At 52.3% G+C, this 23,112-nt stretch overlaps 7 protein-coding genes across 7 annotated transcripts; 3 read left to right on the forward strand and 4 right to left on the reverse strand.

Moving 5' to 3' along the window:
* Window positions 1–140: 140 nt before the first annotated feature.
* On the reverse strand, window positions 141–1,553 carry BDP55DRAFT_611010 (Fructosamine kinase-domain-containing protein). Its single transcript, XM_060571178.1, has 4 exons — window positions 1,394–1,553; window positions 1,202–1,320; window positions 575–1,151; window positions 141–503 (listed from the first exon to the last, which is right to left on the reverse strand). Exons 1-4 carry the CDS (start codon window positions 1,464–1,466, stop codon window positions 259–261), a joined length of 1,014 nt encoding a protein of 337 aa, XP_060429228.1. The 5' UTR covers window positions 1,467–1,553; the 3' UTR covers window positions 141–258.
* A 188-nt stretch (window positions 1,554–1,741) lies between these two features.
* BDP55DRAFT_694178 (major facilitator superfamily domain-containing protein) lies at window positions 1,742–4,802 on the forward strand (the record flags this gene model as incomplete). Its single annotated transcript, XM_060577317.1, has 7 exons — window positions 1,742–1,793; window positions 2,962–3,375; window positions 3,436–3,520; window positions 3,585–3,784; window positions 3,817–4,080; window positions 4,147–4,331; window positions 4,554–4,802. 7 exons carry the CDS (start codon window positions 1,742–1,744, stop codon window positions 4,800–4,802), a joined length of 1,449 nt encoding a protein of 482 aa, XP_060429229.1.
* Window positions 4,803–6,165: 1,363 nt separating this feature from the next.
* BDP55DRAFT_632400 (uncharacterized protein) lies at window positions 6,166–7,479 on the forward strand (the record flags this gene model as incomplete). The annotated part of the gene is made up of 2 exons (XM_060572418.1): window positions 6,166–6,409; window positions 6,533–7,479. The coding sequence occupies 2 exons, from the start codon at window positions 6,166–6,168 to the stop codon at window positions 7,477–7,479; spliced, it is 1,191 nt and encodes a 396-aa protein (XP_060429230.1).
* Window positions 7,480–9,200: 1,721 nt separating this feature from the next.
* Window positions 9,201–10,805, reverse strand: BDP55DRAFT_729006 (uncharacterized protein; the record flags this gene model as incomplete). The annotated part of the gene is made up of 1 exon (XM_060579513.1): window positions 9,201–10,805. The coding sequence occupies one exon, from the start codon at window positions 10,803–10,805 to the stop codon at window positions 9,201–9,203; it is 1,605 nt and encodes a 534-aa protein (XP_060429231.1).
* A 1,393-nt stretch (window positions 10,806–12,198) lies between these two features.
* On the reverse strand, window positions 12,199–13,369 carry BDP55DRAFT_552789 (aldo/keto reductase; the record flags this gene model as incomplete). The annotated part of the gene is made up of 3 exons (XM_060569237.1): window positions 12,199–12,897; window positions 12,953–12,973; window positions 13,031–13,369. 3 exons carry the CDS (start codon window positions 13,367–13,369, stop codon window positions 12,199–12,201), a joined length of 1,059 nt encoding a protein of 352 aa, XP_060429232.1.
* A 1,225-nt stretch (window positions 13,370–14,594) lies between these two features.
* On the forward strand, window positions 14,595–16,872 carry BDP55DRAFT_729008 (uncharacterized protein; the record flags this gene model as incomplete). The annotated part of the gene is made up of 2 exons (XM_060579514.1): window positions 14,595–14,648; window positions 14,854–16,872. 2 exons carry the CDS (start codon window positions 14,595–14,597, stop codon window positions 16,870–16,872), a joined length of 2,073 nt encoding a protein of 690 aa, XP_060429233.1.
* Window positions 16,873–19,795: 2,923 nt separating this feature from the next.
* BDP55DRAFT_160444 (uncharacterized protein) lies at window positions 19,796–21,393 on the reverse strand. The gene is made up of 3 exons (XM_060565674.1): window positions 20,990–21,393; window positions 20,560–20,838; window positions 19,796–20,498 (listed from the first exon to the last, which is right to left on the reverse strand). The coding sequence occupies exons 1-3, from the start codon at window positions 21,280–21,282 to the stop codon at window positions 20,264–20,266; spliced, it is 807 nt and encodes a 268-aa protein (XP_060429234.1). The 5' UTR covers window positions 21,283–21,393; the 3' UTR covers window positions 19,796–20,263.
* Between the last annotated feature and the right edge of the window lie 1,719 nt (window positions 21,394–23,112).

Consider the following 23,112-nt stretch of genomic DNA (forward strand, 5'->3'; position numbering starts at 1 on the left):
AGCACTGACTGCGTCGTGCACCTTGTGTTAACATAACGTGTTTGGAACCAAACCAAGAGAAACAGCACTCGATTTCAGCTTGAAAGAAACTTTTTTCTTGGGTTATGTTGATCCCAGCTCTTTCCTTTGATAAATCGAAACGTATTGCCAGCTGATCTATTTTGTAGGAAACACTCGCTTCGCTGCCCAGGAAATTCATCAAAGCTTCATGAGGCAGATACCACCTTCAGTGAGCCAAACAGACATGTCTTCTATATCTTAATCGGGTATCGATTGTGCCGCCTTGTCGATGATCTCTCTCAGCTCATTCTTCAACGTCTGTCTAAAACTTACGTCTTTGGAGCAATACATGATTGACAGTAGCGCATGGTACTTCATCGCATACACAGCATTTCTGCCGTCAAAATCAGCTGTGGGTTCCGTGGCAGGTACCCGCTTGAGATATTCGAGGGTACATGGCTGACCGAGCTTATATCTCGGATTTCGGCAGATACCCAGATCAGCTGAGGCAACATATACTGTTAATAATCGAAATCACAGGGTCTCGGTAGTCTTGAAATGTTTTAGTACGTACCCTCATTGTGTCCCCAGTAGGCGCAGGCGTCAAAGATGCATAATCCATCCGAGAATTTCTTCGGCTTAATGTTCCCGGGCCATAGATCTGAGTGAATGAGGCAAGGTGTGACAGATCGTCCTTCTTTCTCAAGGGGACCAGGGTACCTTGGAATAACTTTGTGTAGAAATACCGTTTTGAGCGTTGTCAACTCATCGTCCGTGCCATGTACATGGTCTTCCTGGTCGAAGAGGCCCTTCATCTGCTGTTTCCAGAATGATTCCCAGGAAGGGTCCCACGAATTGTTGACTGGAACATTGGCAAGATGAGTGGTGACGTGGAAGCCAAATCGTCCGGTTGAGGATTTCCCCATGCTATCGACATGAAGCCCTGACACAGCAGTTGCCCGTTCTGTAGCGCTAGGTAGGTCTTCCCGCATCTCCACGAACTGGCCAAGGTAAAAGTGCGTCTGGGGGTCGACTGCGTATGTTCCCCAACCGATGGGCTTTGGGACCCGGCGTGGGGAAAATATGTATAGAGCCTGTTCAGCTTCGAATGTGCCTCTCATCATGTCCATTCCAACTGCACCTCGTGCACCCTGCTAGAGAATCAGAAATATTTTCATCAAAGTTTGAGTCCGCTAATCACTTTCTTAAAGTACTCGTTTATTGTTCCATCTTTAAGCTGAACCACGATCTTGACCGTGGCCACCCAAAGACTATGGCCTGATGGTGACACTTCGAGCACACTACAGCCTGTTGGAAGCTCTGTTATGATGTCAAGGAGTGAGCATAACGAGTTATCCCCCAGGCCAAGGAAGGTTGGATAGAAGGTGCGTACTAGCAGAGACAGCTTTATCAAGCTCACAGTCTTCACCAGCATGTTCTACCTGGTCTGGAAATCTTCTTTCCATGTTTGTTGGAGGCGTTGAAGCGCTTGTTAGCTAGGAGCTGCTCGGATTCTGAGGCGGGGTAATAATTGACGAGAATCCTGTACGGACAGAGGCCCAACACTGTCATCCTATAGCCGCCCGATTCCCTGCGCATGTGTTTCTTCCGAGCCCAATCACGTGGGGGCGAAGAATCCTGGCCAGTTCCTGGCATCCCGACAACATTTGTGAGTAGCAGGTTCGGCTCTTTGTGTATTTTTTGTCGATCACACATTTTCTGGCATCTTGAATTCAGTTTAATGGTCGATACTGGTGCCATACCAATTGACAAAGGCGCTCCATCGTTAGTATGTGCGCCCCAACACGCCGGGCTTGTATTCCAGCTCCCATTCTGCAGCGCAAGTTACTTGCTTGCTCAACCGCAGAGGCGATGGCGGCACATCTCAAATACTCTTAAGTCCGGACGCCGAATCACTTTTTATTTGCTCCAATTCAAGTCCAAAGTTGATTGCCCTTGACGGGACTGTGATAGGAGAAGAGAAGGCTCTTAAGGGAGCTTGGTGGATCAAGCGACCATCGAGTCCTCACTTACTCGCCTTCCAAGCCAGCCATTTTCATATCTATGAATGGTGTACCTTTAATAGGGTTTGCAAAGAGACTAGCATCTCTCCTGATCCCCAGATCCAACTTTTAGAGGGTTGTCATTCGTGGGTCAGCAGCAAAGGCTCTACCTACTTAGCCCAGGGTCTTCCCCACGCGCCGGATCAAACTAGCAGCATCATCGCACTTGAAGCTTCCAAGATTACGGCTTCAACGGAAATTTTCCTGATCCAGAGTTTACGTATCTCATCTACGTCCCTACAATTTGTGATTGGGCGTATCAAATCGAGTCTACCCTTCCTCGATACGGCTGGACGGATCTGCTTAATTAGTCTCAGACACATGGCAGAGGCGCCTCATTTCACGCGACACTTTTTTATACCACTAACATAACGTACTGGAACTTATGGCGTGATCAAGGTTGTTTCAAAGACGGCCGTTGCGTTTGGAAGGAGAGCACTTGATGGTCTTCCACGGGTTCTTGGAGTTCGAGGAAAGGATACCGATATGAAGCATTGAGAAGTAACATGCAGTGTTTTTTCAGCGCAAAGACTATCATATCTCTGTAATGGGTACAATTAATCTTTTCGTCCCATTTCCCAGGAAATTATCGGTAGAGTCTCGAGAGCTGCGCCATCGTTGTGCAGCATGTTGACGTAATACCGATCGGCTTGTCACCTGACATATCCCGATTTTGTCGGTTTCCATTGTCCCAACGATTCTCTTTGAGTGAACTTATCGCGGGGGTGCCTAGGGGGGGGCGGAATCAACCCTCCACTGTTGCACGCGTTTATGAATGATACACCGCAAAGACGTGACCAGAAGACCTGAGTAGACGATACAGGGCCAGTTGGTGTCTGTAACATCTCTCCGTGATCGAGATCGGGCCCTACCACCATGGCTGTAACCGAATCGTCAGTCGCGACAATCCAGCAAATTTCAAATGACGAGAAAAAAGGACCGAGCATTGAGACAGTATCAGAGGAGCCGTATTCAATATTCACATCTGCCGAGAAGAAATGGATCAGCCATATTGCGTCCTTCGGCGCCATGTTTTCCACCTTGAGCAGTTACATTTACGCGCCAGCCTTAGTACCTACGGCCACGGATCTCAACGTCTCTGTTGCGCTCATTAATCTCACTGTCACCTCGTACCTGATTATAGCAGGCATTGCACCAGCCTTCATGGGCGACATCGCCGATCAAGGCGGTCGAAGGCCTGTATATATCCTCATGTTTACTCTCGTGGTTACGTCAAATGTTGGATTAGCGCTGCAGAGTTCGTATCCTGCTTTGCTCATTTTGGGTATGGTACAAAGCGCGGGAGCATCTGGTGAGTTGACGACATCATAGCAACCCAGAAAACATCCTGTGGCTAAGTGATGAATCACAGGGTCTTACAGCGCTGCTTGTGGGATTGTTGCAGACATTACAACAATCGACGAACGCGGGCCCTACGTAGGATCTACGCTGGTTTTGTAAGTCATGTTTGTGTCGAAACCTTCTTTATCTCCGACCTTTTAACAACATTGCGCTGATCAGATTGCAAAATACCAACGCTGCTCCAAGTTTTGGTCCGGTCATAGCCGGGCTTCTCACTGAGAAGTTAAGTTGGAGATGGATATTCTGGTTTTTGGTCATATTGACCGGTACTTACCTGCTCGTCGTTGTCACCCTGCTATCTGAGACACAACGTCGTACTGTCGGCAACGGAAGTGTGAAGACCCAAGGAGTTCATAAAAGTTTTTTGACTCCCTCGTTCGGCACCGAAGAGTCCATGCCCTGGATCAAGATGAAAGACTACAAGGCAGCAAGCGGCGGTACCACATCCCCAACCCTTTCAAGTGCATCCCGATGTTGTTTTCCAAGGGCAACTTTACAGTTATCTTGATGGGTTCTATAACTTACGCGGCCAAAATGACATTGCAGAGCTCACTGTCAGCTCAGTGTATTGACGTCTACAACTTGAACTATCTAGAGGCGGGGCTCATTTATCTACCTTCAGAGGTAGGAGGTGCTCTAGCGTCTTACACGACAGGTCCGTAGTATATGGACAATTTTGTGAAACACAACCTAGACTTCGCTTATGCTGACGAGTTCGCAGGTAAACTTCTGGACAGAAACATCCAGAAAGTGTCCGCCAAACAGGGAAGAGATAGCCCATATCGTCGAGATAACGATATATCGGACTTTCCGATCGAGGAGGCACGCCTCGCCGGTATCTACATGCTAGTTGCTCTCATCTCAGTGACCACTGCAGGCTATGGAGTGAGCCTTATGCAAAGTTTGGTATGTGGTACATCACAGACTAAGTCTAGGCTTGAGTCAGATGCCCCAAGCGGGCAACTTTCGGAGATTGGGGCCTCGCTGACCGCGCCAGCACATTGCCGTTCCCTTGATAATGCAGTTCATCAGTGGTGCCACAACATCGAGCATATTCACGGTGCGTGCGAAGTGATGATACCTCTGCAGTACAGCCACTTTGTACGGTCTCTGACTCATTCCCTCCAGATTTGCGGCACCCTTCTTACGGACTTGAACCCCGAAGCATCAGCAACAGTCCAGGCGTCGTACAATTTTATACGGTGCATAGGAGCTGGCGCTGCTATTGCGGCTCAGCAGCCCTTGACAAACACCACGGGCTTAGGGTGGAGTTTTGGCATGTTTTCACTCATCATGTTATTTGCAGCCCCCTTTGCCATGCTGCTCGAGAAGAGGGGCCTAGAATGGAGGGCTTCCGCTCTGTCTCACAGGCCATAGATCTTCGTCAGGAGGGGAGTGGACATGGATGAGCCGGTAGGGGAGCGTAAGGAGGCAAATGCGCCACTTCTTCCCTGTCGTATTCATTTACCTTATGCGCAGACGAAGCACCAAGTGTCTGAAATTCCTCATGGTGGCTCTCGAATTAATTGCATACAACAATCGAGTGAAGGTACATAACGATGCCTGTTGGTGGCTTATGCCACTTACCTGCATGTCTCAACTCCTCGTAGCCTTATCGTGATCTACTCACTGGCAGACCTTGCACATTTGGCTGTACCTTATGTAAATTGGTGACATCTCATCCTCTACTCACCTTACCATCCGACCATAGAAGTCTCGCCTCAGATAGAAGGTTCAATAGGGTTTCTTGAAGGGGTTCATTGTTAAGAAAATAATAGTCCAATGCTCCTGTACCCAGTAATGATGTAGGAGGAGCCTTGAGCTTCCCCTACCACCATTTCACGGCCAGCCTGGCAGAAGCGTTTACGGAACATCCAGGGAGACTAGTGTAACCACAACCTCTGTCCTGTACTCTTCTCCCTTGTATCACTCTGTTAACTCCGGTTATCCCGTCAGGACCGTCAATGTAGTGAGGCTCTACATTAGTCACCGCCAACTTATGTCTTTTATAGGTACATTCAAAAGCGCAACTTATATTAGAGCCCTGTAGCGTTTGCCATGAAGCACTTGGCTTGCGTGGTGAATCGACTTGGCAAAAAGGGAGACCAGTCCGAACGGAAACAAATTTGGGAAAGTTCTCCACGTTCAGTATCAACGGGATGGTGTAGATTACTGAGATCTTCGACATTATTCACCTGGGTGCCTAGATTATTTCCATTTCACCATCTAAAGCCTCGTCTTTTCCGCCACTTACATGTATGTTCGTTCCTAGCCTCTGACTTTTCAGCTTCCCAAAATACCTTGGGTACTTCCAGGCAGCCGTGGTTCAGCCAATGATTGAGGTGATCACAAGACAGGTACTTCTAATTTCAAATACGTCGACTGAGAAGGAGGGCGTTGTCTCAATATAGCCCCTTTGAACTTGGCATGCTCCTTAGATCGAATTGCCAGGTACTCGGTGCTCACCCTTATCTTTTGCCTCTCAGATCGAGACTTTACAGCCCTAGGGTTCTCAGGTCTATCCCAGCCTTCCTTCTTCAAAAGAAATATGTGCTCGTTGTAGCTACCCATGTCCTTCATAATGACCATTCGTGGCCAGCTCTGAGGCTTTCAAAATCTACCAACATTTCTCACCCTGCTTCTTATTTCCCTACCGAAGACCGTGCCGTATCCGCACTTTAAGTTCAAGCCTTGGTTCATTGAACACAGTTCAAGGCTCCATCAACGTATATGCGCCACCATGATCTCAGCTTTGATCCCATTACAGTGGGCGGGACTCGCATTCTTGGTCCTTGCCGTCGGAGCACGAGGTGACCACTTCGAAGTGGAGCTTTCACAGAATAGGAACAGGCCTGTGGACAAATATATGGACAATGGCCTACGACTTCCTATGTCCACGCCAGCTCCCAATCCACGTTTCGCCGCGATAGCCCTGAAACGACAAGATGGCTCAAACAACTGCGGCTATTACGATAATACCATATGTATGTGCCTCTGCGTCTCTTGCGTTTTTGGTTATTTCCAATTCTTTCACATTTCCGTTGCTGCCCTGTTCACTATGGGCACTGGTTTTGCAGCAGTCATGAATTAACGTCCTTTGTCAATAGTCAGCGGCCCCTGGAAGTGTGCCGGTACATTGACGTGCGTCACGAGAGGCAGCGTTTTCGGCTGTGGTTCCCATGTCTGGCAGGCATGCTTGACAAGTAAAGACCCTATTTGCGTCTCGAGTGCCCAAGGTGCCTTTACTACATGCTGGTTGGTCTCCATCATTCTGTCGGCTGCACCATTGCTGTCTCTTGAGGACAGACACATATGGCTGACCTTTTCTTCCATAACCAGCACGGAGAGCAACTATCCCTATTGTCAGAAAGCTGTGAAGTTTAGAACGAATGGCGATTCCGTGGTTACTCTCGTTGCTTTTGCGTGTCAGAACAGTTTATTCGACGGCATTCAGTACATAACCGACCCAGTCAGTAGTTCGACAGTAGTTAGTTCCTCCGCCAGTAGTGGTTCCTCGACTACTTCGGCAACATCTACAAGTACTCTACCCACCATCTCAAGCACAGCGACCTCTAGTCCAGCCCAAGACGGCCCACCAATAGGGGCAATTGTTGGCGGTGTTATCAGCGGCCTCTTGGTGGTGGGACTGGCAATCTCTGCCATCGTTTGGTTTCTGCTACGAACCCGTAAGAGAGCCAGTGCCAAAGGTGACGACAACAAAAGCGGCCCATCCATCACGAACCAGCCGTACGTCTACTCAGCTGTGCCCCCTACAGGAGGGACATCGGAGTGGCAGTCTCCGACCGCGACTCCTATGTACGAACCTTATAAGAGCAATCTTCAGTCCCCCACCTCAGATGTGTATCAACACCAGTCCATGGTAGCAAGGTCGCACAGCCCGGATCCCATTCCAGCTTCCAGATCCGGGGCATTGCCTAGCGACTATTCTTCGAACCGCATATCTGAGGTGCCGGCTACCAACCCCGCTGGCACAGGGAATAACGCTTCTGAACTACCTTCCGATCACATTCAGAGATCTTCGTTCGCGCTCTAGGCCTTGTGCAGTTCCGCATGCTCACGCTGGCAGATGGGTGTAACCAACTTAATTAGTGCAAGGGTGAACGGAGTGGGAGGGGTTGAGAGGAGTTCAGGAAATTGGCCTTTTCCAATGTGTTTGCCTGAGTTTCGCATGTTTTTCTTCCTTCATGATGTCTGTTACAATCAATAAATCCCTGTTTCGCGAGTTCCATAGCATGGGAACCCAAGTCCCAAGCTCACATACATCCTTTTCGACGAGGTTATAGATCTAGCTATAGCTAGAGCCCTCACCGCTTTCACAGCACACATACCTCCAGCCCCGTCATGCCGTCGTACGTGCTGTCACATCTCAATCCCATTTCCTCTCCAACCGATCTTTCTCTCGAAACACCAACGACTCGAAACCCCCAACCGTGCTCTCACAGCTCTTTTCAGCCGAAAGTTCCGATGCGCGCCGCTTTGGCATCCGTAGCCCCGGAGAGCCTAACCCAAGGGCTACATGTAAATCACCAAACCTCTTCCAGCCCCCCCCTCGCGGTGGCCGTTGAGGATTGAAAGTCAGATCTGCACATCAAGCCCCTCTCTCCCATCCATGCGGTGCAAGACACCGAAGCAGCCGGCCATCGATCCGACATAGGCGGCTTACCCCTTGCGACCGAGCGATAGACATCCATGCTCAATTCTTCTTCTTCCTGGATCATGTTGTCATAATCTCATCGCAACCTTGGGCGCAAACATATGAAGACTAGAAAGTGACATTTGGATAGACTTGGCAACTCAAGAAACTAACCTCAACTAAGACCCACATACCTCCTATCTCCTCAGTACTACCTCCACTCTATCCAATGACCCAGCTCACCTTCTCCATCAAAATGAACAAACAGCCATCAAACTCCATCAATATTCTCGGGTTTCCAGGCGGACATATAAGGGGCCAGGCGCAGAAGATCAACATCTCGCCAAAGATTACGTCGCCCCGAACTAAAAACATCGTGAGTGGCCAACTACAAGGATCCCACGTGGAGTTGGTCTAGCAAACGTGGAGCCCTTCCCCTGTTTCAAATCAACCGAATTTTTTAAAGCAAGTAGTCTATCTCAAGTTTTTTGTGACTTACCTGGCCTTTACGGGATGCCAAGAGAATAATGGATTAGGACTTTTGGAAGGGCGGTGGGGAGGAAAGGAGGATGGGAGGAAGTTCGGAGGCGGATCTAGAAAATTAGAATGGTGGTCGACAACGATGGGACTGCGATGAAGGTTAAGAGTTAGAAATAAGCTTGTCTTGACGAGGTATGCTGCATCGCAGCAATTTCGCATCCCATTTGTAAGGTTGTTCCAAGAAACAAAGAGACTACCACCCAGCAGCTGTCAACGACTTGTATCTCGCTGCTTTTCTAACAAGGGGTTTCTCGAACCCCGAAACCGATATCGTCTATGGCGAACAAAGAGTAATGAACAATAACAAGAAAACGAAGCGAATAGCAGACAGTGGGGCCAAGCTCCCCGGATGCAGTAGATCAAACAGTGTACCAGTGGCCGTAGCCATTTCTTTTCCTCCTTCTCCTGTCCGCTGCAACAGCTCAAAGTCTGTCGCGATCATGCTGTTGTAATCCAATGCCCAGAGTTATCCGCCGACCCCAGTGTAATGATGCCAACACCTATGTTGAAGACAAAAAAGACAAACCCCGTGTTTCCCCAAACGCCATTTGGTGTTGCGCCGACACCATGTATGCAATCGCCTAGTCCTCACGCTCCCTTTCACTATCATCGCCGCTATCAGTGAGGTCGACTGCCTTGTGTGCTTCGGCCTCGGTCATCTCTCGCCATGTACTCCAGCTCAACATGCCGAATGCGATCATTATCATGACACCGCCGATGAGAGCTGCAGCACTGAGAGGCTCGCCAGTGCGCAGCCAGTCTGTAATGGCAACGATGAAGATTGTCAAGAGACTGGCGACACTGGACAAGACGGGGCTCGTCAGACTGATCAAGACGAGGAAGCTGCCGGCAAACGTTGCATTCATGACAACACTGCAGAAAAGCATCCAAGCCGTGTATCCCGTTGGTAGGTCAAACTTCTCGATGCCGGTCCAGTGCAGAATGGGAAGCGGAATCCACAGCACCGTAAGCGTGAACAGACCGATACATGATCCGAACGTGTTGGCGAAGATCATGCCCCGGTTAGGGCTACAGCCTTCAGGTGGGCAAGCATATCGCTTGTAAAGCACCTCGTAGAGGCCGTAGAGGACAGACCCAATACCGATGATCAGGTTGCCGGTGACACGGTTTCCGGCCGCCTGCTGGTGAGCGGCGTCATCCTCGCCGGGGCTAGTGTCACCGTATGCGACGATCAAGACACCAGCAATGGCCACGATAACAGCAAGAGACTTGTCCAGGCGCAGAGGCTCCTTCAGCAACGGAACAGAGAAGACGTAGGCGAAGAAAGCCGAGCAGTTGTAGATGGCCGTCAAATCGGAGGGAGTCGTCAAATTGACGGCGACATACCAGCTCAAGCCACCGACTGTCAAAGCAGACGTAACGAAGGCCGTCGTCTTGATAATATAGGTCCACGGAGAGACGCGGGGCTGTGAGCTGGGTCGCGCATAGTCGAGGTCCTGTCTCTGGACCATGATGGCGGTCGTATGAAGCAGCTCGGTGTGTCTTCGCCAGAAGGATGACCATGCGACTTTGCGCTTATTGATTCGCAGGAATAGCAGCTGGACAGGCCAGAGCATCACCCAGGAGCCATGGGTAAGGTAGAGCATGCAGTAGGCCTTGTCCCAGTGCAGCTCCTGTTGGATATAGGCCGACAGCTCGGTCTGGATGACAAAGGAGACCAGACTGATAAGGAGGACGAAGGCCGCGATGATGTACTTCCTTCGAGCATTTGCTGTGATCGTCGAGGGAGAGTGGGCTCGCATAGTCGAACCTCGAGAGAAGGCTGGCCGACTCGGGGTCAGCAAGGGGCTAGCTCCTCGTGAGCGTGTAGAATAGCTCCTGCCGCGGTGATTGTCATCTTCGTCGTCCTTTGCGTTCAAAAGAGGTTGGCCGGAGCGGGAGTTGTGGTTTCGGAGGAGGGGGGGACGTTGGCTGTCCATTTCGTCGTCTTCGTCGTCGTAATCGTGTTTGAAGTAGTCGTCGTCGGCGGATCGCAATGCATCAAAATCGGCCAGGCGCTGGTCGAGCCCGGGGCTCACTCCAGGGCTACTGGTACCACTACCGATATAATCTGAGATGTTGGAATCGCATGTGGTTGCGCTCAAGGGAGGGTTATGGGAATGATCGTGTCGCAAATGGGGGAGGTTGAGGGTTCCATCCGGCCCTGTGTTGAGTCTTGGAGGCATAAGAAGGGATAAAAGGAAGGTAAGAATGGGAAGGGGGGGGAACCAGGAGATAATAGCGAGTCTGAGAGAGCGAGAGATAAGAGAGACCGAGAAAGAGTAACGGTAAGGTACACAGAGAAAGGCTAATCAAGTGAAGGAGTGACTTGAATGGGAAATTCAATAGCTGCACAGGCAGAAGCTGCAAGTTTGGCTCGAGTAAGGAAGGGAAGGGGTACGCAGTTGACGCAGTATACGAGTCGAGTGCTTGTGCTTGCTGCCGGACTCTTTTGGGTCGGGAATGGAAGTGTACAGTTGGACACTTTTTTGGTTTAGGAGTGGAGAGTGGATACTAAACTGAGGTGGGCGCAAGTTGGCAGTCGCAAATGGAAATGGAGAACCCAGGCCTCGGGACGGGATGCAGGAAGTTGCGGCGTACGGGCACACGGGATTCTTGGAAAGGGTACTTCCATTACAATGGGCCTTGGGGTGCGTACTCACGATGTATCTAGTTACCCGGTGGTGGTGACGAGTGACATATCCTGAACTCAACAAGGTGACTTTTGATAGGACCATCCCTACAGCGCCGAGACATAGCTAACTTGGCTGACTTCCTGCTTTCCACTTGGCGTCGGCCAGATATTGGCGGGCATGAGCGGCTCGCGCGGAAGGGGTCTTCCCCCCACTCTCCTCGGTCTCCTGCACACAGCACACGCAACACCTCCAACACTCAGCCCTCCAACCTTACGCAGCCTCTCCATCGCTATCGCTCCCACACCATTGTCCGTAAGGTAATTGAGCATGCTAAGGTATCCGATCGGGGGGTCAACAACTCGTCTGATCGCTACTATCTTGCGCACCGTCGTCTCTGCCCTACCATTGTACCAAATCAAGTACCCAGATACCACACCCTTCCGCCAATTCTCGCGCACGTCACAAGTTGCGGTCAGGAGCAGAATGACAAGCCTGTCACCTGCGTCTGATAACTCTGGCGAGGTCAGCCTTTAACATGTCTTAGCGCTTGCCCGGCTATCATAGCTGCACCACTGCGGCGGTATGGATACAACCACTTCACCACGCTTACCATACGACGGAGGGTAGAGAGGGCCTCAAAACGGCACTCCTCCTCGGCCCATGTTCCATCCTACAGCCTGACGCCATCACGCATGGCGTCGCATGATTGGAAAGTCTGGCATTGGTCCCAGCTGCCACACCCACAAAAGCACGCCCTCACATCCCGCGCCAGAGATCGCTTCAAGAACAGGGTACATTCATGTGCTTCGATTTTGACATCTGATACGACCATTTGCCCCTTTAGACTACAAAGGCTACAAAGAATCAACTTTGCCTGCATTTACCACGGCAGATCTTACAACCTCGCATCAGCATTCCGCCCGCTCATCGGAGTTCAGCCCGATCACTTGGCCCCGTCCTTGAACAGCGCTTCCCGGGTGTCGTACTTGTACTCGAGATCCAGGTGCCAGTAGTTGGTTGTGTCCGCCTTGGAAATGGCCCATGCCTCATCGAGCGCCTTCACCACATCGTCGGGGAGGGGGCCCTTCTCGAGGTGGTTGAGGTTGTCCTCGAGCTGCTGCACGCTCGAGATGCCAATGATGATGCCGTCGTTGCCATTACCCGTGACATTGAGGCCCGAGTGATGCACCGTCCAGCGCAGCGCCGTCTCAATCATGGTCAGCTCGGCCTTCTCCACCGCCTGCTCGATCGTCTGAAGCGCCTTGAACGTGCTCTCGCGGAAGTAGCGCTTGCGGTAGTTGCCTCCCGTGCCGTGGTTGTCTGAGAAGCGGCCCTCTGTCGGAACAATGTCCTTGGACTTGATCTTGCCCGAAAACAGCCCGCCGGCGATGGGGTTATACACGACAAGGTCAAGTCCGTAGCGGCGCAGAGCCGGAATCAGCTCGGGCTCGATGCTCCGTGTGATGACATTGTACATGCCCTGGTACACCGTCGGCCGGACCCAACCGTTGTACTTGGCCGTCAAGACCACTTCGGCCACCTCAAACGCGGTAAAGTTGCTGAGGCCTAGCTTCACGAACTTGCCTTGCTTGTGGAGCTTGTCCAGAGCCTCAAGCGTCTCTGCAAATGGGGTTGCACGATCCTGTAAGCCGCTATTAGTCACTATCCGAGACCATACTCGGGAACACAATTCGTACCGCAGCATGGAGGTACAAGATCTGTCAACGTATCAATAGTTTGACCCCTGACTAGATAACTCTTTCGCATTCACTCACATCAACGGAGTCGGTGCCGAGCTCCTTCAAGCTAGTTTCAACGGACTCGATCACCTTATCCCCGGCATGATCGCCAGGCTGTCCAGGATATTGCACCTTTGTGGCGAGCGTCAAACCTCTCTCCTTCCACTTGGCATCGCGAGTGAAGGCCTCCTGCTTTCTGCCAACGTATACACGAGCCGTGTCCACCTCGTTGTAGCCGCGGGCCTGGAAAACATCGAGAGCCTTGTTATACGTCTCGAGATCGGTGATTCGGGCACCGGCGGACTCATCAGGTCCGAAGGTCATGAGACCCAGGATGATGCGGCGGTCTTTGGGGTTTGAAGCGATGAGAGGCATGGTGAAAGCTGGGGGATCCTTGAGTAAGACGAGTAATGGGTGGAGAGGAGCTAAACATCAGAGGGTAACTATTTTGAGAGAGATGGACGAACCTTGACAAGTGTCTGGAAAACGGGAAGCGTCGAGAGATATATGAGGCTTTTTGGCTCAGGATGGGGAATATCGCCAGAATGCCAATAGTTTGCGTTCTCGAAGCGATGTCGTGATCAAATAGGCTCGACAAGCTGCTTCGGAGTGGACTTCATGGGAGTCAGAACGCCATGGACCCCACCATCTTGGCGGGGTAGGTGAGATACATGCGACATCTGAAGACGTCACGGCGCCGGTGCGGCCAGTGGGAGGGATTACTAATGGCGAGCTCGCGGTACGGAGTAGAGCTGTAGCTTTACCATGCCGAAACCCCCCCGGAATCGGGTAGGAGTCAGCCAGTTACATGTTGAAGCTTTGGCAACCATTCATTTCTAAGGTGTCTATTGGCAAACACTTGTATTGTTTGCTCGAATAAGTCCGTTATCTCCTAAGCTGTCTTATGAAGGCAACAATCTTGCCTCTACAACAAAATGGAGCATTGATATATATCACACAAAGGTTTGCTTTTCTTTGTAAGGTACTGATTTTGAACAGGACGAGTCAAGCCGGGAAGAGATTACTTGTTGGCAGTTGCCCGTTCCCATGGTGACTTCAAAAAGACCCTTCCTTTGGGAGAGATGCCTGGGCCTTTTCCGACGATAGGCGACGAAGCTCGGATCATTCGCGGAGGAAGTCAGACACGTGACTCCGGTGCTTGCCTTTGAAGCGCTCTCATCCACTCATTCATTCATCCCAAAGAAAGAAGGAGAGCCCCACAGCCCCGTGTTGACGCTCGGGCCCTCCCCCTTCACGCGCGTAGCCGCTTGGTTAAAGTGCCCTTTCGCGTGAAAGGTAATCTAAAGAAGGCGCGTCTCGCGTCGTCGACGTGCCCTTTCCCTCAAACCACCAAAGTGCATCCACTCCAAACCTGGTGAAATTTCCGTGATACCGGTCCTTCAACCCCCGAGCCTCATCGACCATCGCCTCCACAACTACCACTCCTACCCCGAACCATACGCCACACCAACTGTTCCAATCCGCCCCAGCGCCGATATTCCTCTCTTTCGTCGAATAGAACGAAACCGCTTGCCAACGTGCCTCCTGATATTACTACGAGAAGTCCGCAGGGCCTGTCCCTCGCTCCAGGTCGGCGACGATGGTTAATAAGGGCAATGCGCAACCTGGCGTTTACAGCGCCACATACAGCGGTGTAAGTCACAGTTTTCTGCAGATGTAGCAAATCTACTGCTCGACTTTCGAGATACTGTCATCCGACGGTGTCAGACTGGGCGCTCACTTCCCTTTGGGAAAAGGGATAGCCTCAATAGTCGGGGTTGGCCCAGAGACGACCCCTGATACTTCGAATCCGCATGTTCTCTCGAATTGAATCCATCGCTAATTGATTGAACCGCTAGATTCCCGTCTACGAGTTCCAATTCGGAGATGACCTCAAGGAACATGTCATGCGACGGCGCCAAGATGACTGGATCAACGCAACACACATCCTAAAGGCCGCCGGCTTCGACAAGCCCGCCAGAACACGCATCCTCGAGCGAGAGGTACAAAAAGAGAAGCACGAAAAGATCCAGGGCGGATACGGAAAGTACCAGGGCACATGGATTCCTCTCGACAAGGGCGTCGCCCTCGCCCAGCGAAACAACATCTACGACCGCCTGCGGCTCATCTTCGAGTACACCCCAGGCGAGCAGAGCCCGCCCCCGGCCCCGCGACACACGAGCAAACCAAAGGCACCAAAGAAACCCGCAGTGCCGAAATGGCCCGCTACGAACTTCCAACAACAGCAGCAGCAAGCACCACCACAGGCCCAGCCCTCTGCTAACCAGATGCAAGGCGCGCCGCCGCTAGAAGAGTACGAGGTCGGCGACTCGATGATGAATGACGATGATACCCCTGACAACTTAACCGTTGCCTCCGCCTCGTACATGGGTGAAGACGATCGCTATGACATGTCCCACCAATCCACGGGCCACAGAAAGAGGAAGAGGGAAGAGGCCATCCAGGACTTGACGCAGCAGCAGCATTCCGTCTACGGAGACGAGCTCCTCGACTACTTCCTCCTCTCTAGAAATGAGAAGCCAGCATACCGCCCTGAGCCGCCGCCAAACTTCCAACCCAATTGGATTATTGATTCAGAGGAGCATACGGCGCTTCATTGGGCATCGGCCATGGGCGATGTCGACGTCATCAAGCAGCTGCGGCGCTTCGGTGCCAACCTGAATGTGCAGAATGTGAGGGGAGAGACTCCATTCATGCGGGCTGTGCACTTTACCAACTGCTACGAAAAGCAAACGTTCCCCCAGGTCATGAAGGAGCTTTTCGAGACCGTCGATGCGCGTGATGCGACGGGGAGCACGGTGATCCACCATGCGGCAGTGATGAAGAACGGCCGGGTCGTTAGCCACTCGTGTTCGAGATATTACTTGGACAACATCCTGAACAAGCTACAAGAAACGCATGAACCTGCCTACGTACAACAGATCATTGATGCGCAAGACGAGCAGGGAAATACCGCCCTTCACCTGGCAGCAGAACGCAACGCGAGAAAATGCATCAGGGCACTCCTCGGGCGACAGGCCTCTACCAGTATTCCCAACAACGAAGGTGTGCGGGCGGAAGATCTCATTGCCCAACTCAACGCCACAAAGAAGGAGCGCGGCCCTCAGCGGTCATCATCACCGTTTGCACCTGATTCCCAGCGCCACGTCTCCTTCCGTGACGCGGTACCAGAGCGCATGACAACGAGCAAGAAGCTCGGCCTGTCATCCTTTAACTCAGAGGCCGCGAATACGGTACAGTCACGCATTACACCGCTTATCATTGAAAAGTTCCAAGACCTCGCGGGGAGCTACGACGAGGAGCTCCGCGAGAAGGATCAGGCGGAGAAGGAAGCCCGCCGCATTCTCCTCAATACGCAAGCCGAGCTCGCCGCCGTACATCAGCACATGGCCGAACTCGAGGCCCAGCTTGAAGCAGACGACGGTGCAGCACAAATCATCAGCGAGGCCAACCGCGCCAAGCATCAAGTCATGTCCCTCATCACACATCAGAATCGCCTGCATGTGCAGCAAGCCGTGGACCAGGAGATTAACATGCTTAATGGCGACGCCAACGAGGCCTCGTACGAGGACCGTCTCGAGCTGGCGCGGCAGCTGCAGACCATGCTCTCGGAGCAGAGGCAGTCAGAGTCTGACTACGTCGAGGCGCTCAGCATGGTCGGCACGGGCGAGAACATAGACAAGTATCGCCGGCTCCTGCGCAAGTGCCTGCCCCCAGCTGACGCGGAGAACCTGGACGAGAATCTCGACAACCTCATCGAGATGATGGAGGAAGATCGTGACCTACCGAGCGACGGCAATGGCCTCGAGCCCATGGACATTGGTATGGGCGGTATTGGTGTTGGTATTGGCATGTGACTACATGCCACGTATCTCGAGCAATCACCGGTTGCATAGGTTGTAAGATGGGGATGTCAAGAGACATTGGTCTCTCTTCTACAAAAACTTCCCTATTCGGGGAGTTGATCTTTGTCAGATCTACACAGCGTTTCCGTTCGTGGGACGATGCTAGACCGCACTTTGACTTGTCACGGCGCGAGAGCATGGTTGGGCGGCAGGTAATTTTTCAAAATTCAAAAGGGGTTCAGGATTCATTCGCTGGTGTCCTTTTTGGCGGTTTAGGCAGGATAGGGCGGGAAAGGGCAGGCAAAGCAGGCTAACTTGTTTTTTTGTTACTCGTCGCGGTTTTGATCTCATTTTGGACCGGCGTTTGGGGGTGGGTGGGAGGAGAAGCGAGAGTGAAGATGTCAGAAGATGGATGTTGGAGGGGAGGGGTGGGGAGGCGGGTGTGAGGAAGCATTGCGACTGTGGATAAGATTTAGGCCTTGGAGGTCTATTGTGTGTAATGTCTCGCGGATTCGATCAAGGGAGAACCGCGCAATGATCAAGAGAGATTTCCCACGCATTCAATTACATGGGCGTGAGAAGAAGAAAAAACAGATGCTCGTCATAAGGCGAATATCTCTTCTGGTGTTGGTGATGCTGATGCTGCCTAGAAAGTGGACACGGCTGGGGTACCCGAGCGTCCTTTCTCGGTCATCTGACGACGGCCGACTAAGACAGGAATGGACGGAGGCGGCAGCCATATTTCACGCCCGGGTGCGATCAGACTCGAGATCGAGCTTGAAGGTGTCAGCCTGGTCATGTCTACCTATATTGTTTTGTGGGTTGTGTTGTGGGCGAAGAGGCTTTCGTGAGGCTGGCTGACTTCCGTCTCGGTAGTGCTGTCAGTCAGCCAGTGCAACGGCATCATCCACATCTTAGGTACGCCTTCGTCGACTTCGGTGCGCTGGAGCCCAGATGCGGAACAACAAGAGATCGTCATTGGAACAATGCTCATAAACGTACGGATACACGTCAAGGCTTTTCAGAAAATATTACCCATTTGGGCGATACGATTGATGAACGTGCCTTTGCTACCAGAGGTAAGATCGCCTGAGCAAGTGAGAAAGGCGTCAGCTCAATAATCAAAAGTCACCGCAACGACCAGGACGAGACGTTGCAAAAAAGCCATCTGACAGTCGCGTGTCACCCTAGGCGCCCGAAGCCGTACGTGGAATTGCGCAAGTCCGATCCGATAGGTCTTGACGGAAGGCTTCTTCAATCTTACCACGCTTCATTTGCCTCCGACTTTGGATGAAGGCTGATGAAGGTCGGACAAGTTTTGTCAAGATGCAGGGCTGACTCAACCTTGTCGTTGATTTTCGGGCGTGGGACAGAGCCGCCAGATCCGACAGGTAGGTTGAGCCTTCGCTCGTAGAACGAAAAGAAATTGCCTGAGAGCCCAGTATGCTAGGTATTATGTCCCAATCAAGGCGCTGGCGAGGGCATCCTTACCTAAGAGCAAGACTCACCAGGGTTGCACCGGCGAAATGTATGCTTGGCATGAATCATCAACCGCATGGTCTATGGTATAGAAAATGAACTTTTAGATCTTGTGGGTAGGTCAAGAGTAGAAGGCCAAGATTACTGAGAGTGCCGCAAGAGCCAAGGCTGAGGGATGTCGTAACTCAACCTGTCGCATTCGAGCATGAGGCTCCAAAAGTGAATAAGTGCTGATGACCTTGCAAAAGCCTCGCGCGTAGCCATGGCAATAAGCCGTCGGAGGTAGGATGCCGCGCTCATCCACCAAGCGATCACGACAATGGAGACCAGTTAATGCATGCTCCCTCACGTCGCCGACTTTTCATGGTAATAGAACGCGGCGTTGCGCCCGACTTGGCAGTGCGATCATTCACAGATCAACAGGGAAAAGCTCTTTAGCACCGGGGAATTTCCCACAATCAATGAAAAGAAAGGCGGTCAGCAGACTTTGCGGTGGCATCAGGGGAACAAACCAATGTTGATTGGGAGGGCCGGACTCGAGACGGTTTCGTGGAGCGGGCTTGACCAAATCGATGATGCAAACCGAGACGGCGATGGTACATCCGCGTGTTAGTCTGTGAAGCTATTCGATGCCGGTCAACCAATGGATTGCCAATGACCAGGGGATATGTAAGGGCTTGGGAAGACTAGTGGGTGGGAAGCGATTTAAACGCTGACGCCAGTCCATATCAGAGAGCCGGGTTCTTCGTAAGGCTGAAGCGCACGAGGGTCCCTGAATGGCTTCGCATTGTTTCGGTGGGTTGGGGGGCCAGGGTTGGATGTGGGAGCATTGCGGGCGGTAGGGAAGGCTGTTGGCAAGGTGGCATGAGTGGCTGCGATAAACGCGTCCAAGATGAGTGACGTAAAGTTGGACTGTTGACACTAGAAACGGGCAGATGGTACCTCGAGTGCTTGCGCTCCGGGTGACCAACCTCGTTTTGTGACACATCTAGATGACGATTTGCAGATTTCATGCATGGTGATAAGCAACTGCGTCTCGAGGTCAAAACTAGACGGCGAAGGATGAGCACTTGCCCGAATCTCCACGCTTAGACCGGAGGAAATGTGACACAGGGCTTTCTCGCCTTTCGGCATCACTTCACGCGTCTAGCGATTCCGCCGAGTCGCACTGAAAGGGCGAGGTTGTCATGCAAACCCTTGCATCTTGTCCAACAGCGCTTATACGGGCGTGAATGAGTCCTTCGTAATACGAGTCGGTCAATGGTGATCTCACATGCCCTCATTAATGCTCAAGCCTCAATGGCGACACGGAGCCCACAGGTGCGCCAGTGGGGAAGGGTCCCATCCGGCTGTGATGGAATGTGGGCGTAGGACCGTAGCCTGGTAAAGCAACGCTCGCTGGCTCCGTTTGGGGGCGGACTCGTGTTCCGAACCATTGAACAACAGGCGGGACGAGAGGGCGATAATTTTGGCATACCGAAACTGTGTATGTACGTACGTGTAGCGGGAAACCAAATCGCAAGGTACAGTAGCATGTGCGTGTGCCAGCGGATGACGCGCAGCATCTCCTCGGCGCATTGCTGCAAGCTGTTATCGCCGCCTCTGTAATGTTCAACCCGAGGTGGCCGGGAGGCGAGACCGGAAGGAGGGGTGACGACCGGATTCGCCAGGAGGCGAGAGAGAGAAGGCCTCTCGATTTCTCGTAAACGCAACGGCCAAGGCCTATCAAGGCAATCTTGGGAAAAGGGGCCGACGAGACAAGACAGGAGCAAAACATGCCCGTACCAGTGTGCCAGTTGAAAGAGGTCAGTCGGGATTGCGATCTGGCTCCTGAATGGCCCAGTTTGGTCGTGGAGCGGAAGCATTGGGGGCGGATCTGAAGTTGGCGACCTGGTCCTGGGCTAAGAACAGGAATAGAAAAGGCTCAGGAACGGGGGCGGCAGCGGCGATCTGGCCGCGTCGGCTCCGTGGCTCGGCGCCCCATCTCGGGGGAAGAAACTTTCAGAGACAGGCTAAAGCTGCTGTGAATGCAAATCCGGAGGTCGAGTGCTGCAGCAGTGGTGGAGATGCGCTTTACGTGTTTGCATGGGGCGACTATGACTGGGTAAGGAGTAAGGCCTCGTATTCTCGGAATTTGCATGTTGCCACAACGGCTGAACCTGTGTCTTGCGTCAGAAGATTGGACGCGTAAAGGTTTGAATTTCAAGGATGATTCGGTACCGTGTGGTTGGAAACGAGCTGAAGGTGTCTTTCCACCTTGGAAAATACAGACAATGGTTGGATGAGGAGGACGCCGCGAGTCTTGAGTTGTGGCTGTGCTTTGCCGCTGGCGGCCGCAAAGCTGCATCTGGCAAGCAAAGTGGACGGCCGTCATCGAGGATCGCCGTGAGCTGGCATCGGGGGCCGAAAAAGACGAAAAGTCGGTGTCGTCGTCGTCGTCTCGTCTCGTCGTAGTCGTAGTCGTTTATTAATGTCGATGGAGGTTGGGAGGGAACAAGGCTGGAGAGAGAAGGCTTTCTAGCAGGTAGACAAAAATAGCCACGATGAACAGTTGATGGGGGAGGGAGGCACATGAAGTTTGAAGAGAATGGGGCTTGGCACTGCAACTTCGGGGACCTACCTTGGCAGATAACGGGACGTAGGTACTTACTGATAGGACGGGATGGGATGGAAGGGTGGAAGCGGCAGGCACGACACCGGATGACAGTGGCATATCTCCCAGGTTGATACCTTCCATAACTTGGGATGAAAAAAGGATCTCATCCATCTTGAAATGAAGTAGGTAAGTACCTGTGTAGGTAAGGTAGGCACGGTCAGGAAGGCAAGTACGTCCGTAAAGCAGTCGCGATATCTTTCGACCGTTAAGGAAAGGGCTTTACACGTGCAGACTGCAGACTGCAGACTGCAGAGATGCATGTCATGCAAGGACCTGTACAGGAACATGGAAGGCACGAATGGCAGATGCACCCAGTCATGGCAATCGTCGTTGAATCCGCTTAGGTACCTGGGGTACCTCAAGGAACCTTGGGTAGGTACGGACACCACGGTTCGCAGGTGTGCGCAAGGGAGGAAGGTGAAGACGGGAGAGGTAGAAGCCGGGTCGTGGCTTCCCTTCCATCGTTGTCCTTGGGTGTTGAAAATAATTACAGCGGATGATCGCCCCCATGGACTGCATCATCTCCCGTCCTCAGTGTTCCGTTTTGACCGAGGTGTGGACGGGTGATGGGTGGGACCAGCGGGATACATGGTCCAAGCGCCAGTCACTTTGGGGGCGGTTCCCAGAAGGGCAGTCGCGCCTGCTGAAGTGGTTCACGGCAGGTACGCTCCCTGCAGGTGTCCAGCTTGCTGTTTCCCGTTGTGTCTTGTAAACTTCCAACATGTCTCCAAGATGCAGGAAGTAAAGTAAGACTCCTACCTACCTAAGTGCCTATGTAGTCTAAGACAACGGCATATAAACCTGGAAGGTATCAATACAGATCCTGGAAAGCACCTTGCTTTTGAGGCAGGAAGACATGAGCTGAGGCCTGCCCCCTAAACGGTTAGGTACTTGTGTACGTAAATGTAGGTACTTTGAGTCTGAACGAGGAAGGCACTGCGCCAGGCTCTACTCCGTCTCCGTCGTTTTTTTTTCTTTTCTTTTCTTCTCTCCCATGTGCGTGCCATGACTGCCATCTTGCATAAGATAGGTTGCTCGAGAGTCTACGAAGGAGAGTCCAGACTGGATTGCGGGGAGCAGAAAACTCCCGGGGAAATTGCTTCGACCCTTGGATCACACAACGAGCGAATGAGAAGCTGCAGCCATTTCAACGCCAGCTGAACGACGAGGACTGGAACTTTGCATCGCCAACCAACCTGGAACCCAAACTACAATTCACCCAATCGTCTCCGTATCCGTACCGTACTCACCTCCTCAACCCCTCAACCCCTCGACATGGACCCTCGAGCTCGACACGCCCATCATCAACGCCGTTTACAGTTCCAGTCCTGCGTCCCGGGTCCTGTGTCCCATCTCCCGTCCTCGTGTCTGTCCCGTCCCCGCTCCGATACCTTACCTAAGAAACTAATCATTCCAGGTTGTCACCACCGTCACCACACACCATCTTCCAGTCGCACGCCACGCCGTCTCTGGCTTGGCCTGCCTTTGCCTCCTCACCAGTTCAGATCTCCCACCGCGTTCCTGGCATGTCACTCTGTCTGAGTCTCTGCGTCTCTACGTTAGACTTCGGCCATCTCGCATCCGTGACATAATACCCACAAGGCGGATGTTTGCCACCTAGTCCCGTCTTCACTAGATACCTACCTAGCATTTCGTCCACCAATGTCTCCGATCCTACCGCCATGGAAATTTGACAATCGGCTCGTCAGGCTTCATCTTGCCAATCCAACGGGGACCAGAGACACGACGTTGTCTATCATTGGTCAACAGAGCCACCCAAGTTCCAACATCGAGACTTCGATGCGAGGTGTTGTGGGCCAGTCAGCACCACCGCATCCTACCCTGCGTGCCTGCGTGCCTCCATGCGACTACACGGCCATCATCCATCCCACCCGTCGCATACGGCCATGGTGATGCGAACGCTTGCTCGGATCCTTAATGTCATATTCGTCTTCATCCAAGCCCGACAGAGCTCGGACTCCTATCGCGGCTGATCCCCGCCGACCTGGTCCTGGAACTGGTCCTGGATGTTTTGGTGACTGAACCTCACCGCAACACTCTGCACCCGCGCCATCTCATCACCATCGTGCATTGTCCACTTGCGAGATTCCGGTACT

The sequence above is a fragment of the Colletotrichum godetiae genome (genome assembly GCF_030913485.1).
Source record: "Colletotrichum godetiae strain CBS 193.32 chromosome Unknown BDP55scaffold_22, whole genome shotgun sequence".
NCBI lineage: Eukaryota > Fungi > Ascomycota > Sordariomycetes > Glomerellales > Glomerellaceae > Colletotrichum > Colletotrichum godetiae.